Source organism: Lolium rigidum, chromosome 7 (assembly GCF_022539505.1).
Source record: "Lolium rigidum isolate FL_2022 chromosome 7, APGP_CSIRO_Lrig_0.1, whole genome shotgun sequence".
NCBI classification, from domain to species: Eukaryota; Viridiplantae; Streptophyta; class Magnoliopsida; order Poales; family Poaceae; genus Lolium; species Lolium rigidum.
In genome coordinates, this window is record NC_061514.1 from 267,697,800 (window position 1) to 267,716,670 (window position 18,871).

General features: G+C 42.8%; 1 protein-coding gene across 2 annotated transcripts; it reads left to right on the plus strand.

Annotated features, from left to right (window-relative positions):
- The first annotated feature begins 6,178 nt into the window (after positions 1–6,178).
- Positions 6,179–12,612, plus strand: LOC124676653. 2 transcript variants are annotated; one of them, XM_047212693.1, is made up of 14 exons: positions 6,179–6,430; positions 6,839–6,983; positions 7,208–7,248; positions 7,341–7,394; positions 7,484–7,567; positions 7,740–7,825; positions 8,000–8,080; positions 8,763–8,893; positions 9,209–9,247; positions 9,846–9,922; positions 10,002–10,092; positions 11,497–11,572; positions 12,077–12,149; positions 12,283–12,612. In XM_047212693.1, exons 1-14 carry the CDS (start codon positions 6,327–6,329, stop codon positions 12,428–12,430), a joined length of 1,230 nt encoding a protein of 409 aa, XP_047068649.1. In that variant the 5' UTR covers positions 6,179–6,326; the 3' UTR covers positions 12,431–12,612. The 2 variants fall into 2 exon arrangements, 1 of the variants encoding a protein (XP_047068649.1); XR_006993729.1 differs by lacking the exon at positions 11,497–11,572 and having other exon boundaries at positions 12,283–12,397.
- Positions 12,613–18,871: the final 6,259 nt, after the last annotated feature.

The window sequence follows — 18,871 nt, forward strand, 5'->3', positions numbered from 1 at the left end:
CAATATATCATCAGCATAAGATTGCCAAGTTGAGAAACCACAAATATACTTGCGCATTTTGGTGGACTTGGGCTAAATTCATTTTTACCGAGCTAAACGAGCTACTCGTGAGTTCGATGAACTCGGCTCGTTTAGCTTGAACTCATTTAACGACAAAATATGAAACTCGGCTTGGCTCGTTATACACCGAGTTCGAGTCGAGGCGAGTCGAGTCACGAGTTACTCGTTTAGCTCGCGAGTTTCGAGTTTTAATTCCAGGCCTAGGCCAAGGGGCAATTGTGACTTTTCACAATTCAATTAAAAACCAGAAACTTTAAAATTCAATAGAAAATTGATAAGAGCTCTAAAAAAATAATTAAAAATATGAAAATCAATCAGCATAAAATTATCTATCCAAATAAAATATCAAAGAGAATTTTTGAAGATAATTAATAATAAGTCTTAATTTGATGATTTAAATAATGATTTAAATCACACATATTATTTTCAATAAAGAAAATAAGTCCATTAATGTAATTGGACTATAAAAACACCTTGACAATATTTCAAGGTTGTATTTACCCTAAACGAGAGAATCTCCAAATTGTTCTTAGTAATAACCTCTCACATGAAATAATAACGACATCGGAAGGGGGGAACAAACCCTAAAACTGGAATCATGCATAATTGCTTCTTTAACCATTGCCCTTATCGGACAATGATGCTATTTTTCAGAGACAGAGGACAAGGGTCAGTCCACACCATCCAACTGCAAAACTTTGCAATGTTCAGGCAAGTTCATCACTTGCTCATGTCATTTGAGTATTTCTATCAAATTACTTGCAAAGTACTATGGTTATCACTATTGCATAAAAAACCAAAACCACTACTTTCATAACTATGAATATGACTATGTGGTTGGCAATGGAACCATGGATTGTGTTGATATGGTGGAGGTTCCATTGCAAGGGTTTATATCCATCTAGGATTAAACAACAAATGCGTCCAGTGATTCTTGTGCCGTAATACCCGTGTTAACCATAAGATCCGGAGTGGGACGGAGTAGTCAAAAGTGTTTCCACCTCTCGTTCATCAACGGATGCGATTTACCGTAGTACACTTGTAATCCAAGGGGGCAAGCTGGTGAGGCTGGGGAGTCCTAAGTCCCCACGGCATTGTCCGTAGTACACTTGTCGCCCGAAGGAGCAAGATGGTGAGGCTGGGGAGTCCTAAGTCCCCACGGTATTGCGGTCTAGGATGGGTTGCAGCTACCGGCGTAGTAATGTATGGTAGAGCCCTGCATTGACGTCGTGGTCGGGGTCCACCCTGAAATCTACGGGAATAATGGGACCGACGTGGACCCAGGGTCGGGGCATGCAACAAAGGGTGGGTGTTCGAGGTAGCGGAGGAACATGATTGGCTAGACCTTATACCGGGCCTCACACCATAGGAAGTGTGGACGAGAAAGCTGCCCGGTTGGCACCAAGGTTAAGATTTCTTATGGGTAAAGCAACACACCTCTGCAGAGTGTAAAGAACTGTGACCTGTCACTCCCTGTTCCGGGATATGGAACTGCGAACGCGGCCGGAAAGGAACTCCATGAAGTTCTAATAAACCGGTGAAGGCTGACGGACATAGCTCTTTGAAATAAAAGCAATCTCTTGAAGAAATGTTTGCCAAAACCTGCATTGGTATTAGACTTTCTGGTCTAATGCTGTAGCTAGTGTATTAAACACCTCTTATCTATAATGAACTTGTTGAGTACGCTCGTACTCATCCCACTCTTAAATCCCTTGCTTAGATTGTCTGAATCGTCTGGAGGAGGACTACGACAACCATGAAGGAGCCGAGATCATCGGCTATGAAGAACCTGACCTCTCGGGAGGTATTGAAGGCGTAGACTACCTCATAGTCTACGGAACCGGGGAGGCTTCCGGAGGAGAACAAGCCTAGAAGCACTGAGTAGCAGTAGTAGCCGAGCAGTGGGAACTCTTAGTATTTAGCTGCTCGAGGTAATAAATGTATAACCTAGTGAAACTTCTATATTGTAAGTTAAGGTGGGTTCGCCTCGAACCCAGGAGTATCCCTCTTAGGAACCAAGAGGAGCTCCAAGACAATATATGTTTGATGCTTGTAATAATAAGTGAATGAGTTATGGACCCTGCTATGTTCTGTTGTACTACTCTGAGGGATGTAATATTTGCGGAATGGTACTTCGTGAATGTTATATCAACGACTGGCATACTACAACATGCAGTGGTATGCAGGGTCACCACACTAGCTCCCATGCTAACAGGCTCAAGTGAAGCTGCATGGACATGAATGCGAATGCAATCATACTGATTAAGATTAAATATTGATTAAGATTAAATGTGATTATTTGTTGCTACTCTATGAAAAGAAGAGCATGAATTATCATTGTTGCATGTGTAAACTAATGACCATAGATTTGAATCTGATGGATATAAATAATTGGGATGATGTGGTCGCACTCTGGTTTTAGCTTGCAAACATTAAATGCTTTTTAGTGGGGATGAACTTTATAGATATTATAGATTATTACAATAATGTTTTTTTGGAACTGCCAACAAATGTTCTAATGGAAGAATTAAACAAATAACAAATATTCCCGAATCAAACAATCAAGATAACTATTTTACACATACAACAATAGGAAATGAATGTAAAAACTCATTGGCCATGCAACTGCCAGTGGTGATCAATCAGATCTTGGGTGAGCTGGTGATGAGTCTCGGCATCTTCAATGTTGCGATGCGCTGCAAGAAAAGCTTCAACCCGACCGGGGTTCCTCTGGGGCTGCACTCGGGTGCTAACATTATCATAGAAACATGGTAAGTTCAACCCTCTCTCATCTTCAATGATCATGTTGTGAAGAGTCACACAACATGTCATGATTTCAACAAGAGTTTCCTTGTCCCAAAACATTGCAGGACCTCGGACAATGACAAACTTTGCTTGCAAAACACCAAAAGCTCTCTCAATGTCCTTGCGGCATGCCTCTTGATTTTTGGTGAAGCAAGCTTCTTTTCTTGTCGAAGCCTTGTCCTTTTTCTCTTTAATCGGCTTCACAAGAGTTGCATAGTTAGGGTAAATACCATCTTTGAGATAGTACCCCATGGTGTACTCATTGTTCATAACTTTGTAGTTACAAGTTGGTGCTTCACCCTTAACTAGTCTTGCAAATAAAGGGGATCTATTCAAGACGTTGATGTCGTTGAGTGTCCCCGGCAGTCCAAAAAAAACATGCTAAATCCATAAATCTTGGAAGGCCACAGCTTCAAGAACAATGGTAGCATCACGACTTTTGCCACAATACATTCCATGCCATGCTTTTGGACAATTTTTCCATGTCCAATGCATGCAATCTAGACTACCAAGCATCCCCAGCCACCCCCTCTTTTCATTGATCTCCATTAGTCTCTTCGTATCTTGCTCATCTGGAGCTCGGAGATACGTCTCACCATACAACTTGATCACCATCTTGGCAAACATACGCACATAATTCATGGTTGTTTGTACACCAATGTGAAGGTACTCATTGGTATAGTCTGCTGGGATACCGTATGCAATCACCCTCATGGCGGCTGATATTTTCTGAAATGGGCTAAATCCCATGACATGGGCAGCGTTCCTCCTTTGCTTGAAGTAATCGCAATTTTCCTCGCAATCTCTGACGATTCTCTTGAACAAAGTCCTACGCATTCGATACCTTCTACGGAAGAGGCGGAGAGGATAAGTCGGTACCTCGGCAAAATAATCTTGCATTAGCTGTTCGTGGTCGAGTGCGCGGTTCCGCGGAATGCACATACACCCATAGTGGATCCTTTTCTCTGATCCAGCAGCTTGGCGCGGTCCTCCATTTGCTTCATGCCGAACAGGAGCAGCATCATCTCCGTGTCATCGTCGTTCAGCAGCTCGTCGAGGTCTGAATCGTCGGAATCCGACGAGGACCAATCGGTCGACGAATCCACCAAATCCTCCATATGCACATCCTCCGAAGTCATCTACCACCGTGAAGCATAGATCAACCTCCAAACACGTCGATTGTACCAGCGAAAACGAAGAGGAACGCGACGGAGTACTCACCGACGAAAACAACGGAGGAGACCGCGGTGGGGGTGCGGCGGCGCGGATCTCCGACGGGGGTGCGGCGGGCGTGGACGCAGCGCGGCGCGGCTCAGCGGGCGGCGGAGGGGGCCTGATCTGAAGGTTTCCGTCAGCGGCGCGCGGGTGGCTATGGCGGCGGCGCGGGGAAAACGGGTGGGATAGCTGAAATGGGATGGTGGGTTTGCCCTGTATTTCCTCTCCCGTCCCGCACAAGTAGGGGGCCAGAAGCCACCCCTTAGCCGAGATAAAAAAAAATCGACGCGGAGGCCTGTTTTACGAGATCTGCTAGACGGCCGGGTAGAGGCCTACCCCGTATTTTGACGGTTATTTAACGGGTTTAACCCTTTTAGGGAGTGTGTTAGACACTAGTAAGCGTGCACGTGCAACGCACGATCTTTGAATCATATTTAATTACCATTGTACAATGTATATAAAAGATAATCTGATAGTAGCAAAAAGTATTACAAACAAACTTGTACTTAAAATAAGATTTAGCAACACTGTAATGATGCAACTATTCAGAGATCCTGAAAGCTAACATCGAATGCAACGGTAGCAACAGGAAGAGTAGAAGATACACTTCGGGCTTACAACCATCATGGGCTTTTATTGTAACAACTCTGAAGCTTTCTCTTCAAAGTCCAATAAACATTGCATTCGTTGTTCCTAGGTTTCTTGAAAATAAGCCTCCTTTGATCATTAAACTTCCATCTCTGAGGTGACATGAGTACACAAAATTTAGTAGGCTTAAATATGAACAAAAACATGGTTCGAGAGCTAGAAATTAAACATAATAGTGTTGTGCTCAGCAAAAAGAGATTCTGAAAGAGAGCCCTTTCCTGAATCCTGAAGCATGCACGTCGCTAATTGTCACGGAAGAACATAAACAATACCAAGAATCAAACATCAGAACTGCCGTCGCATATTGCTAAAAGTGAGCTGTCTCTCGCTCTTGCTGGGCTCTCTGATTGGCTTTGCACCCAATGACAAGGAAGATAGGCTGCCGCATGAGGTTCTGAGGCGGCTGATTGTGCCTGTTGCATGATAGATAAAATGCATTGTACTAACTGTTATAACAAAATAACAAAATGACATACTTCTATGTTCAACTCAATGCTAAGAGTTTCAGATTGACTGCAGCTAATCTAAGCTAACCTGCTAGGCAAGAAAATACATTGTAAGTTTTTAACTTTGTTATTGCTAACTGCTGGATGGAACCACACATAGTACAACAAATGTCCTACAGCTGCAAATTCAGGCACCTGTCCACAGACCGAGATAAATTTCAGGCACCTGTGCACAGAGCCGAGACTCATTTATACAAACACCCTACACACCACACAAACAACCAGGCTAGATCGCCCTGTTACTTAAGGCAAATGCATTTGTACAGGGGCAATCGTAGCATGCCGGATTTCACTCCAACGAAAAGCGCTTGGAGCATACCTGCCGTGATGTCCAGACTGGTCGTGTACGCCATGCTTGTCAGCGCGGCATCTCGAACACCACGCACCTCCTAATCGGTGGTGGTTGTTCCTGGTCCGGGTGCGGGCAGGATAATCGTCCTCGGCGGTGGCTGGGATTCTGGATCCGCGACGGACCGCGCTCCCAGCCCCCAGCGTGGCCCCTCGGCGTCCTCGGCATCGACTCGCTCAAGGATCCGGCATGCCACCGCCATCCGCCTCGTGCGCCATGCGTTCCTTGCGGTGATACCCTACCATTGTTGTGCGCTCGAGAGGAGAAGAAAACAGAGGAATCGAGGGAATCTGGAGCTTGGGCTTGGGGTTGTGCGTCACGCGGTGGCAAGCCTGTAATTGCCGTGATTATGTTGGGGTGCTCATCATTGTAGCGATCTGGACCGTTCAATTCACGTTAATATACGGTTGAGATCAATTGTTCCTGCCAAGTTTGTGCTTTTATAAGTAGTGGAGATGCGTGACACAAGGGGCATTCCCATGTTTCATTTTAATGATAAAGATTTCTTTTTTTTTAGAAGCCGAGGACACACCTGACACCCCATCCCCGCCGCCCAGCGTCATGAACACACGAACGTACGCGCTGGGAACAGAAACGCCAACACGCGGGGATCTGCCCTCTCTCCATCCGCGCACCCCCAAACGTCCCTAAGATTGGTATAATTGGCGCTAAAGAGAAGCTGCGATCTTTATCTGCAGCGAGTGGTTTCCAAGAGGGAGGGTTGGCAGGAGATCCAGCAGGAGATGGGGTTCAAGAAGCCGGAGGGGGCGCCGGAGCCGGAGAAGCCGGACCCGCAGGTGCTAGTGCCGCCCGTCTTCGACTTCCCTCCCATGGAAGCCCGCACCAGGTCGCCGTCTACCTCTTTTTTTAATGAAAAATCCCATAGTTATCATCGTCTCCTTTCCCCCCAAAATATTCATCTGTCTCTGCAGATCCCTTCTCCAAAGTTAGTTTTCGCACAGATCTGTCGTCCTTTTTTACTCAGGTCATTTCTTTATATATTCTCTGATATGTAACTGACCACCTCCGTTGTTAAATATAATTCGCTCGCGCTCCCAATCTCTATCCGGCTAGTTCAGATGTAGATTTATGCATATGTGCGGCGATGCTCGTTCGGTAGATATGTGGAATTATGGTGGAAGTAATCCTTCTGCTGTTAGGCTATGAGATCTCTACTACTCGAACACTATGTATTGCTCTACATTGCTCTTCGATTCGTTTCTGTGTGCGCTCAAGTACCTAATCGATCATGCAGGATGTTAGTGCCAGCTTATGAGCTCATGTTTGGAAAGCTTGCACGACGCAGCCTCTTTGATGACTACCTCAATCATTCTGGGGGTATAGATGCGCAGATTATGTTGAAGCAGCTGGGAGATTCTCATGTTGATCTGACTGCCACCGTATCCATCAAGCAAATATGCTTTTTTATCTTTTTGTTGTTATATGGTTCTGTCCGTTACATACCATAGGGTTGTGTTTCAGTAGAATTATTTATGTTGGTGGTGTAAAACGAGTTCTTAACTTCTAACTATATTCTTTTTTGTTTTTCGTTTGTAGGGACTCTTGTCCCTTTTCCTGCTTTTTTTGCAAGAGAAGTTATTTTTTCCCTAACTTAATTCACTAGATGTCTACAAATGGCGGGGAGGCTCACTTTCGATGGCAGAGGTCGTTATTGCATAGTTTACAATAGCAACATTTCCTAGTTTTTTAATGCGTACTTGTTGTGATGAACACTAAATGGGTTGACTGTTTTTTAGGGACTTGGACGATCCCCATACATTTGTTGACCTTCTCGTGTCAACTTCAAAACCGTAACTGATCTCTTGTTAACCATGCACAGTTCTAATTATATTATGTTGCATAAATTATACTGATTTGGTTCCAAACTTGTATTTTCTAGCACAATGCAGCTGTCTTCATGTGTTTACCATCCGAAGTATCGCATTGGCGCCTTTGGGACGGTCCCTTTGATTATGGCAAACAGGTAGGTTTTGTATATATCTTCAGTGCGGCTGTCGATCATCTATTTAGTTGTACATAGCTTCCAATTAACATGTTGATAACTATACATTTCCACGATCCAGAACAAGATGTTCTCCTTCTTGACTTCTAAATATGATTAGTAACATAGCAAAGTGTATTTCTCTGTTTTGCAGGGCATGCTCAGAAGATTATGGTGTCATGGGTTTAAGATATGGTTCAGAGAATCTATCAGTTGGGGCGTCCTTTGTCCCATTTTGTTGTAAGCAATTACTTAGTTATAGTTGGAGTATTGAATTATGATTAAAGAATAAAAACAATACATTCATAATACCTATCAATATTGATTTTGAATCTATTTACTTATGCTATTCTATATGAAGTAATACTTCCATTCAGCCATGTCATATTATGTTAATATTACCTTTCTTTGTAGTGTCTAGTGAGGTACCTTATGGTGCATGGTTTGTTGGGAGAAAAGGCAATTTAAGTGCAGGCATGCAATACAAACCACTAGGTGCGTGTTACTAAACATTCACTTATTATCAGAGCTATATTTTGTTGGTCACAAATTTTGAGGCTCTTGCATTTTTTTTTTAATTTGGTACCCTTTTTATGTCGACACCCCAAACACTTGTTTACACTTTTGAGGCTTTTTGTTCACTATTTACAATGTTTTGCTTGACTTAGGAAGGACAATCAATAAGGAATATACTGTACAAGTTGTTTTTGGTGAACTAATTATATTTAGATGTTTATACATTATTCATGAAAGATTAATTTTTTCCTGTTAAATGAAAAACAAAGGCAACATTTTTAAATTTAGTGTGAAGCTGCAGAAAGATAAACATGGAATCATATTGGTTTCTCTCTGCTGTGGGTTTCTAGTCTGGTATTAATAGACACTACTATATAGTTTATACCTTTAATGAATTTTAAAAATCAACAGTCAACTAGTCTAGTACATGTGTCCACAAGTTTGCACAATTAGGGAGTTTTTTTTTTATAAAATGCTGCTGACATGTCATATATTTATTATTATTTGGTGCAATAGGCTTATGCTCTTAGTACTCATGTGCTGTTTCCTACATTAATCAGGATATAGATGTTCACTTTCTTTACACTTTCCAGCCTTTTATTTATTTCATTAGACACAAACAGTTTGATTTTCTTTGTGTCCAACAAATGTACTCCAACAGGTGGAAGCAAGCATCCTATGCCTTTTACAGACTTGAAGAACTGGAATTGTGCTATCAGTTATGGTGTGGGCTCAACTAGCCCACTCAGCCCTTCATTTACTTTTGCCCTAGAGCTTGTTCGAAGATCGCAGGTTTGTAGTTATTCTTTGTTATTTGAGAAGAAAGCTTGATGCTGCTTTTTAGTTTGCAATGGCTTGGGTATTTCCACAAGATTATGGACAGAGTGCCAAGTGCCAACCATGATGGGTATGGGTAATTGTAAAACATGATTATTCACTTCCATCCTTTAGAAAGAAATATTGAACTATACAATTCTATGTTTATATTTAAATACATTGCTACTTGTGCAGTGTGCTTATTTGTAAAATTCTTGGATTTTGACTTGCAAATAAAGAATTCATTTATTTTTTTCCATGCAACAACCTTTTCTTTTCCTTGGTGTGCAGCTGGTTGCATCATTCTATCAGCACCAGATTTCTGGAAAGGTAAGTGCAATTGCATTTCATTTCGTGATACCAAGGGAACTGTTTTTATCAACTTGCTGCAACTATAATTGAGTTTTGAAGGATATCACTTATGTATGAAGCAATTTACCATAGCAGTTTCCATAATAAAATTACTCTACCAGTCCTTAGGGATTTGTTTATTTGTGTTGTTGGAATGCCATCTTTTCCTAGGTGAATAAAATAGTTCTATAACGTGCATATTATTTGTACTGGCCTACCAGGCCATTGTTCTCGTCCTTATGGCCAGTTGCATATGTAGACAAGACCATTGTAGCCATGTAATGTTTGTCCTCTATTTTAACTTTTAGGAAAAGATTTGATAGACTTTGGTATTTAATTTGAGGAAATCTTACAGTTTATTTCTTTAGATGCTTATGTTTAATGCAGACTTGAGCATTAAAAAATCATCATATTGTTTGGAATTCTAGCAGAATAAAATTTAAATTGCCATTAATGTCCAGAATTTACGAAATTAGGATAAATCATAATCACCCTTTGAAACGTGGCTTCTGTGAGTTGAAATACCACATCAGGTACTAAAATATCGTGTTTTGATTGAGTCTGCATACTACATCAGGTACTAAAATATCGTGGTGGACATGACATCATTGGAACTTTAAACTACATCGATCTTGGGCTTGAGCTGTCCACAAGGTATAAGTTAAATGAAGACATATTTGTCAGTTTTGCGACCGATTCAGTTTACTGCAACTTCATCTTGTGTGATCTTTAGGGTGGATAAAGACAAACCAACAGATGATGTTGACAATTCCATGTTTCAGATAGCTGCAGGTTGGCAGCTTGATACAAACTTACTTGTAAAGGTCAGCTGCACCTCAGTTATTTCCTTTTTGAAAAAATGTGCAGTGTATCGTGGCAACCAATGATTCATATGCATGACCTGTTTTGAAGATTTATTTTGGAATACTGTAACTTTACTGAATCTTGAGGGAACTGAACTATTTCCCTTGGAAGTTATTCTTAGAATCCTGTAAAATTAAGAATCCAGTGGAAAATGTTTTGATTTGTAGTCAACACAGTGGCCATGCTTTTTGAGTCACCATATAGTCGGCGCGGTGTGGCTGGGTTACGCAAGCGACTTGACTTGACTCATATGGCATCAATTGCAAAGGAGAGAATCACGTGCGGTAGTGCTCTTTTTACTGCCATGGCGACTTGGGGCGACTAAACAAGCCAAGTCACTGAGTCAAGCCAGCAAGTCACTAGCCACAGCCATGGTGACTTGGCTTGACTCGGCGACTCAAAAATCATGGCTGTGGCAATATTTAGGAGAACAGAACCTGTGTAAGGTTCATAACATACAATATTTTGCATTATTATTATTTTCTTTATAACTTACAATATTTGCCTTCCTTCGAAATTAAGAATTTAATGGAAAATTGTTTGATGAGTAGTCAATGTGGTTGCATGTTTAGGGAACTCAACTAGGGCTGGACTACGAGCTACTTGGCTCGTGAAAGCTCGGCTCATTAAGCTCGTGATTGTTAATGCTCTATTCGTTATGTTCTTTTGAGTTAAGATTGTTAGTAAAATATTGTTTAACAGGGGTTAAGTAGTACATATATGCATCAGTTATGTATCCAAGCATTAACATGGTACATACTTACATGTATTAGCCAAACAACTAGCCGAGCATCACGATTCGGTAAGCAAAGCTACCATAATGATTTGGCTAGCAAAGCAAGATATGCATAGGCAGCACAGCATGCATACCTGTTGGGCGGTGCATTTGGGGTTTGGGATGTTTTGGTCATTGCAAGATTTAGAGTTAGATTGGGTCCTCCCTTAAAAAAAGTTAGATGGGCTCTAAATTAACGAGCCAAATGAGATGCACGCGAGCCTCGCGGGCTAGCTCGTTTAGCTCGTCAACTATAGCGAGCTAAAATCACTGTTTGGCTCTGTTCGTTACTGCAAAGAACCGAGCTAAACGAGTCGACCAGGCGATTGCTCATTAAGCTCGCTGAGCTTCGAGTTTTATGTCCAGCCCTAAACTCAACCTGTGTAAGGTTTATAACTTACAATTATTGCTCCTCCAGGTATATCTGTATTTAGTTTCCTTTTATTTGAGTTAATAGAAGCTATTAAGGTGAAATATGCACACTGGTAAACGCCACATATGATGCACTAAAAGGTGGACATGGAGCCTATCCTTATAGTATCTATTCATGTCTTCGTTTGTTTAATAATCATTATTAATATTTTAATAGGGGAAGTTAGGCCCGTCCAAATCTTCTGCAGCATTGGCATACAAGTTTCCACCCTTCTTTACCTGTAGTTTCACAGGTTTGCAACCCTTCAATTCTTAGATTTCTTTTTGCAGACGCAGCCTAGTTATGCCTTTTATATAAAATAAGCTGCTGCATAAAAAGTTGCTCCTAAATTCTTGTGTGTTCATGTGGCCATAATCCAGTATCTAGTTCTACTCTTTATACGCTCTCTTAAGCAATAATTTGATGCCCCCCCCATTCTTGGCAGCATTGTCTGAACATAAATCCCCAAATACCAATATATTTGCTTATATTAAGTTTCTTAGTGTTCTTATGTAACCGCACGAGAATATGGTACAAGACGTTTCCTAGTCGGCCTTTAACTCATGCTGTAGTTTTGTTCAACAAGTAGAATTGTATATTGATGGGTATCTTGATAGTACAACACCAAGTACACCATGAACATACAGTACATGAATTATCAGAAGCTAATTGAATATGAAAGAATGTCATCTTTAATAGTAGACATGTCTTGTTTGAAGCTTTCACCGACTGTCTAAATAGTGCTTCTTATTTGCAGTTGAAAATGATCATTTGAAAGGTACGAGATCATATGGATTGGGAATTCGTGTGGAGGATCTCAGAGAACCCAGGTTGCATTCTTTGTCTCGTATAATAAGATTATATTGTTTGAGTGGTATAATGAACTAAACTGTTTTTTGTGTATTAATATTCTTAATAATGTTGTACTAATAAGGTTTTTTCCCCATCTTAAACAAATTGTAGTTACAAAACACTTAATCCAGAGTATACGGTCTTGAAACAATGCGAGAGGGACTTGGATGGGAAGAAGCGTGTCCTCCAGTTTGACGCTTGCCCAGGCAACTATGACCATTTACCACCAGGGCTGAAGCCTATTGACAAAGTATTGTAAGCTGGAGGCTGTTACAATCGTCCGCGCCTACAGTTGTGAAGGTTGTTTCATTAGTTTACTATAACTGCATCGATAAGGACAAGTATTTGATGGGATAAAGTGTCTTGTTAACCTCTTTTTATATGAGTGTCTTGTTAGTCTGAGAAGACAATGTTTTCGTAAGCGTTGTCTAACAAATGTTTTAAAATTAGTTAACTGTCTGCAGGCTCAAGGGTACTAGATATACTCCATTCTTTTTATTCTTCCCGCCTTGATCCTAGGGCAACAACCCATGGTACTTTGCAGGTCCATCTGGCCAGGGCCTACAGGACAGCAGGAGGGATGAAAAACCAAATCTCGGTACACGTAGGACGCGTTTCTTTGGGCCACTCTCGTTCGGTAAGGGCATCTCCAGCGGGCGGCGCGACGCATTTTATTGTTCGCGAGAGTCCGTTTGGGTTGTGTTGCGAACGTTATGATCGTTTTTGTCCGCGCGTCCGTTAGCGTCTGGGGTGGCTCTAGCGGGGTGACCTTTTTTTTTACTTATTTTTTTTCCTCTTCATTTGAACATAGTTCCAAATATTACATATTGGAACATGATTTTACACAAACTAATACGTAGTTTGGAACATGGTTTACATAAACTAATACATAGTTTGAACCATGGTTGACCAAATATAAACATTTTAAAAAAAGAAAACCAGTTGTGTTGATTTTTGTATGTTCGCTGCTAAGAAAGAATACTCGAGGGCACACTCAGTCACTCAAACTGGAAAATCCAGCTTGTGAGAAGTGCCCCTGTTGGTTCTTTTGAGGAAGAATAGCCAGAAACCTTCACTACTGGCTTCAACAGGTCCGTAGCCATATTCGCTACAAAGAAAGAACACTCTAAGTTCTAACTATCGGTGTCCGAGCCGGATTCGCCGGAGTGGTAGTGCCTGCGGCACGCTGTATCGTCAAACACCTTGACGATCATCTCGCCTTCACCCTCGTAGAGGAAGGTGAGCTGGCAGCCGGGCTCGAGCTCGAGGTCACGGGCGAACTTGTCCCACCCCATGTGCAGGTACATCTTGCCCTGCCCCCTGCCCGTCGAACAAAACCTCGACATTCCACCGGCAGAAGTTGTAGCTGGCCTCCCGTAGCTACAAGTGCACTGGCTCGACGCCATCGACAAACTCGGTGAACTTGTTTGCGAGCCGCTTGATGCCGAGTGGGTCGTCGTCGCGGAGAAAGAACTCGAAGCAGCGGGTCCTCCTGCGAAGACGAGGAGGGCGCCGGCGACGGCGACCGTGGGGCCGTACCTGCTCCACCACGGCGGCCCTTGCCCCGGGGGCGCCCAGGCCCGCGGCCTCGACCGCCTCCAGGACCCGCCATGGACTTCCTCGCGGGCCTGGTTGTGTCGCAGGAAGAGCTAGGTGGCGCTACTGTGGAGCTTCTGGCGGCTAGGGTTTGCTTGGAGGAGTGGATGAGGAATAAAAACGCGCGTCCTCTTTATATAGGCCGGAGGCAGGAGACGGCCGCGGGACGCGTGCCGTCGCCATTAACTTCGTTGGCGGAGGTGGGCGGCAGCCGCTCGGCAGCCGAGGCATCGCCATTAACGTGGCGCAGACTGTAGAAGCGATGCCTCGGCGCCAGTCGCTGGCGCGCCTGAGAAGATGCATCGACGCAGGGTCGCTGCCAGGCGGACCCGACGAAACATCCGCCAGACGCGAGCGGACACTTTGCGCGTCCGCGCAACGTCCGGAGAGACGGATCCGAGGCGCATATTTGGGCCATGTTTGCGTCGCCACGAACGGTCCGGTCACTGTGCGCCCCGCTTGAGCAGAGCCCAGACACATTTTCGATCACAGCGGACACAAACGATCGCCCAGCGTCTGATTGCGTGGCGCCGTTGGAGATGCCCTAACTATTGCTGCCATCTCATCTCTCCTAGAACCCTGTGTTGCGTATTTTCCATACGAGTCCTCTATACCCAAGGAATTTTGGGCGAGAAAATCATCCACACCATATCCCTGAAAACGCCAAAACCTTAAACCCACGGTGGATCTGCGCCAAAATTTCCATATCCGATAAAAGAAAGGAATATCCACCAAAATTTCCATATCTCCCGATAAAAGAAAGGAAATTGATTCGGTTCCATCCTCCGACCTCCGGGTCTTACTCACACACGTCACGTAGAGCCCACCTACACTGTTGACTTTCTTATCTTTTTTTGTTTAGAAATAGCTAACTTCATCCATAGCAATACCTGCACTGAATAACCCGCATAATTCATGTAAAAACAGTAAATGATCACCAGGATGGACAGTTCCATCCCCTTCATAGCGGTTATCCACAACACGTTCAATAATTTTCATAGGTATTTTATATGGAATCATTTTCTCACCTGGCGCCTCATCCACTACCTTTGCAGTAGTAGTAGTAGATTTTCCAAATAGGAATTCAAGAGAAGATCTCTCTATAATGAATTATAGCAGCAGGCAGAAATAAAAACAACACGTACAGTAAAAGTTTTCCTTACCAATTCCACTTACCAATAGCGCTTCACTCCCCGGCAACGGCACCAGAAAATAGTCTTGATGACCCACAAGTATAGGGGGTGTATCGTAGTACTTTCGATAAATAAGAGTGTCGAACCGAACGAGGAGCAGAAGGTGTTGACAAGCAGTTTCGATGAAGGATTCACTGTAAATGCTCGCAGACAAGTTTTCAGGAGGTTTTGATATAGCAGATAAATAAAATACAAGTAAGTAAAATGCGAGAATAATAATTACAGCAAGTGGTCCAATCCTTTTTAGCACAAAGGACAAGCCGGTTTGTTTACTTATGATGACCAAACATTCTTGAGGACACACACTACAAGAAAAGTTGCCATGGCCGACGAAGTTGAAGTCGCGCCGTGGTTGCTGGTGTACCATGGCCGACGATTTTGGGTCTGTCCGTTGTGCATGTCAAAACATTTTTTTTCTCGTTTTTGAGGCCACCTAGCCCGACGAAAACGGCCAAAACGTTGCGTATGGTGGCCCGGGACGTGGTGCATCTCGAATTCTCGGGTTCGCCGGCCGAGTCAACGCAAATCCGCACCACCGAGGGATGTAGGGCCCGGATGGCAGCCTCTACGGCATTGTTTTTTTTTCTCGATCGCGCCATCTCGTTCAACGCTCTCCGATCGAGCCGTTTACGATGCAGGATCATGGGTCCCGCATGTCATCCTCTATGAACCAAAATTCTTTATATTCTTGGATTTTTTTGACCCCCTGATTTCTGGCTACTTCCTTTTTCTTTTGATCCCTTGTCGCCTTGGAAACGTTGACACCGCTGCTGCTAATTGGGACCCACATGTCATCCTCTATGAGCAATCAACTTTCTTTTCTTGGAGTTTTTTTGGCACCTCAAATTTGGTCACTTGCCTTTTTCTTTCGATCCCCTGCCGCCTCTCAAACGGTGATACCGCTGCTGCTAAATGGGACCCGCGTGTCATCCTCTATGTACTATAAAACTTTCTTTTCTTGGATTTTTTGGCACCTCATATTTGGTCACTTACCTTTTTCTTTCGATCCCCTGCCGCCTCTCAAACGGTGAGACCGCTGCTGCTAAATGGGACCCGCATGTCATCCTCTATGTACTATAAAACTTTCTTTTCTAGGATTTTTTTGGAACCTCATATTTGGTCACTTGCTTTTTTCTTTCGATCCCGTGCAGCCTCTCAAACGGTGATACCGCTGCTGCTAAATGGGACCCGCATGTCATCCTCTATGTACAATCAAGTTTCTTTTCTTTAATTATTTTTTGGCTCCTGATATTTGGTCACTTGCATTTTACTTTCGATCTCATGCCACGTTGAGGATCCTGCAGGCTCATGGGACCCGCATGTCATCCTCTATGTACTATAAAACTTTATTTTCTTGGATTTTTTGGCACCTCATATTTGGTCACTTGCCTTTTTCTTTCGATCCCCTGCCGCTTCTCAAACGGTGATACCGCTGCTGCTAAATGGGACCCGCATGTCATCCTCTATGTACACTCAAGTTTCTTTTCTTGAATTATTTTTGGCTCCCGATATTTGGTCACTTGCCTTTTTCTTTCGATCTCATGCCACGTTTGAAACGTTGAGGAACCTGTCGGCTCATGGGACCCGCATGTTATCCTCTATGTGCTATAAAAGTTTATTTTCTTGGGTTTTTTTTCACCCTCTGATTTTTGGCTATTTCCTTTTTCTTTTGATCCCCTGCCGCCTTGGAAACGTTGAGTAAGCTGCTGACTCATGGGACCCGCATGTCATCGTACAATCAACTTTCTTTTTCTTTTCATCTCAAGCCGCATTTGAAACGTTGAGACCGCTGCTGCTAATTGGGACCCGCATGTCATCCTCTATGTACAATAAAGTTTTTTTCTTGGATTATCTTTGGCTCCTGATATTTTGTCACTTGCCTTTTTCTTTCGATCTCATGCCGCCTTTGAAACGTTGAGTAAGCTGCTGGCTCATGGGTCCCGCATGTCATCCTCTACGAACAATAAAAGTTTCCTTTCTTGGAGTTATTTTTGACCCCTAATTTCTGGCTATTTGCCTTTTTCTTTTGATCTCCTTCCCCCTTTGAAACGATGACGACGCAGCTGGCAGGTCGGTCCCACATGTCATCCTCTGTGAACAATAAAAGTTTCCTTTGATGGATTTATTTTGAACCCCTAATTAATTTCGGAGGATGCTGCTGCCTCATGGGTCCCGCATGTCATCCTCTCAGAACGGTAAATGTTTCTTTTCTTGGATTTTGTTGACCAAACGATTTTTGGCTTATTTTTTCTTTCGATCTCCTGCAGCCTTTAAAACGTTCAGGGCGCTCGCTGGCTCACGGGTCCCACATGTCAACCTCTATTAACAATAAACGCCGAGGATGCTCGCTGCCTCATGGGTCCCGCATGTCATCCTCTCAGAACGAAAATGTTTCTTTTCTTGTATTTTTTACCAACAGATTTTTGGTTTATTTTTTCTTTCCATCCCCTGCCGCCTTTAAAACATTGACGACGCTGCTGGCTCATGGGTTCCCGATGTCAGCCTCCCCGTACAAGAAACATGTGATATCTTGATTATTTTGCAGACAATAAACATTGTATTTCGCTCTGAGCCATTGCAAACGGATAAATTAAATCTTTATTTTTACATAAACAAACTTATATGTTGAATCTCCTTGTTTTGTGTTTTTGCGAAGCATAGGACTTTCCTGTTTTTTTAGAAAAATCCGAACTTTCCTGTTTTGGAGTGGGCTGAAATTGTACGAGTCAAAAGGCCCGGCAGAGATAGTTCGAAGGCCCGAATGTCCGGATGCAGCCCAATTGAAATCTTTCTTTTCTTGGATTTTTTTCACCCCACGATTTCCGGCTACTTCATTTTTATTTTGGTCCTGTGCCGCCTTGGAAATGTTGAGACCGTCGCTGCAAAATGGGACCCGCATGTCATCCTCTATGTACAATAAAATTTCTTTTCTTGGATTATTTTTGGCTCCTGATATTTGGTCACTTGCCTTTTTCTTTCAATCTCATGCCGACTTTGAAACGTTGAGGAAGCTGCTCGCTCATGGGTCCCGCATGTCATCCTCTATGAACAATAAAAGTTTCCTTTGTTGGATTTATTTTTTACCCCTAATTTTAGGTTATTTGCCTTTTTATTTTGATCCCCTGCCCCCTTTGAAACCAGGACGACGCAGCTGGCAGGTCGGTCGCACATGTCATCCTCTATGAACAATAAAGGTTTCCTTTGATAGATTTATTTTTTACCCTAATTAATTTCTGGCTATTTCCTATTTTTATTTTGATCCCCTGCCGCCTTGGAATAGTTGAGGATGCTGCTGCCTCATGGGTCCCACATGTCATCCTCTCAGAAAGGTAAAAGTTTCATTTCTTGGATTTTGTTTACCAACTGATTTTTGGCTTTTTTTTTTGTTTCGATCTCCTGCCGCCTTTAAAACGTTGACGACGCTGCTGGCTCATGGGTCCCCAATGTCAGCCTCCCCGTACTGCAAATCCTCTTTCTGCAAAGGTTGTATTTCTAGCTAGATAGCTAAGGTGGATTCGAATCTGCCGTGGTTCAGGCAGCTCAGGTAAGCCTTCTTGCACTGATTAATGGAACTAGTGTATAGCAAGGTCAAGACATGTGGCTTGGTGTAATGAATCTATTTGAATCATGTTGTGGATTCAATCTGATAGTTCTCTAACAGATCAGCCAAAATAGAAATTAAGTTTTTTTCTAAAACGGAAATGCAAATTAAGATGAACACAAACATTAGTTATCATAATAGCTGATCATACATACATACTTGCTAAGAGCAAAAGCTTGCCAGAGTTTTACCACCCACACAATTAATTAGCAGTTCAGATAAGATAACCTTAAAGTATAACTACAAATGCATTTGCTAAGGGCTCATGGGACAATAGAACTAGACAACCGCAAACTTGATGACCAGCATG

Bases quoted from the DNA above. Each gene is read 5' to 3' on its own strand.
- LOC124676653 (XM_047212693.1), top strand. From the start codon at position 6,327: ATGGGGTTCAAGAAGCCGGAGGGGGCGCCGGAGCCGGAGAAGCCGGAC. The intron at 7,249-7,340 runs GTCGTTATTGCA...ACTGTTTTTTAG, and splicing joins GCTCACTTTCGATGGCAGAG to GGACTTGGACGATCCCCATA. The intron at 10,093-11,496 runs GTCAGCTGCACC...ATATTTTAATAG, and splicing joins ATACAAACTTACTTGTAAAG to GGGAAGTTAGGCCCGTCCAA.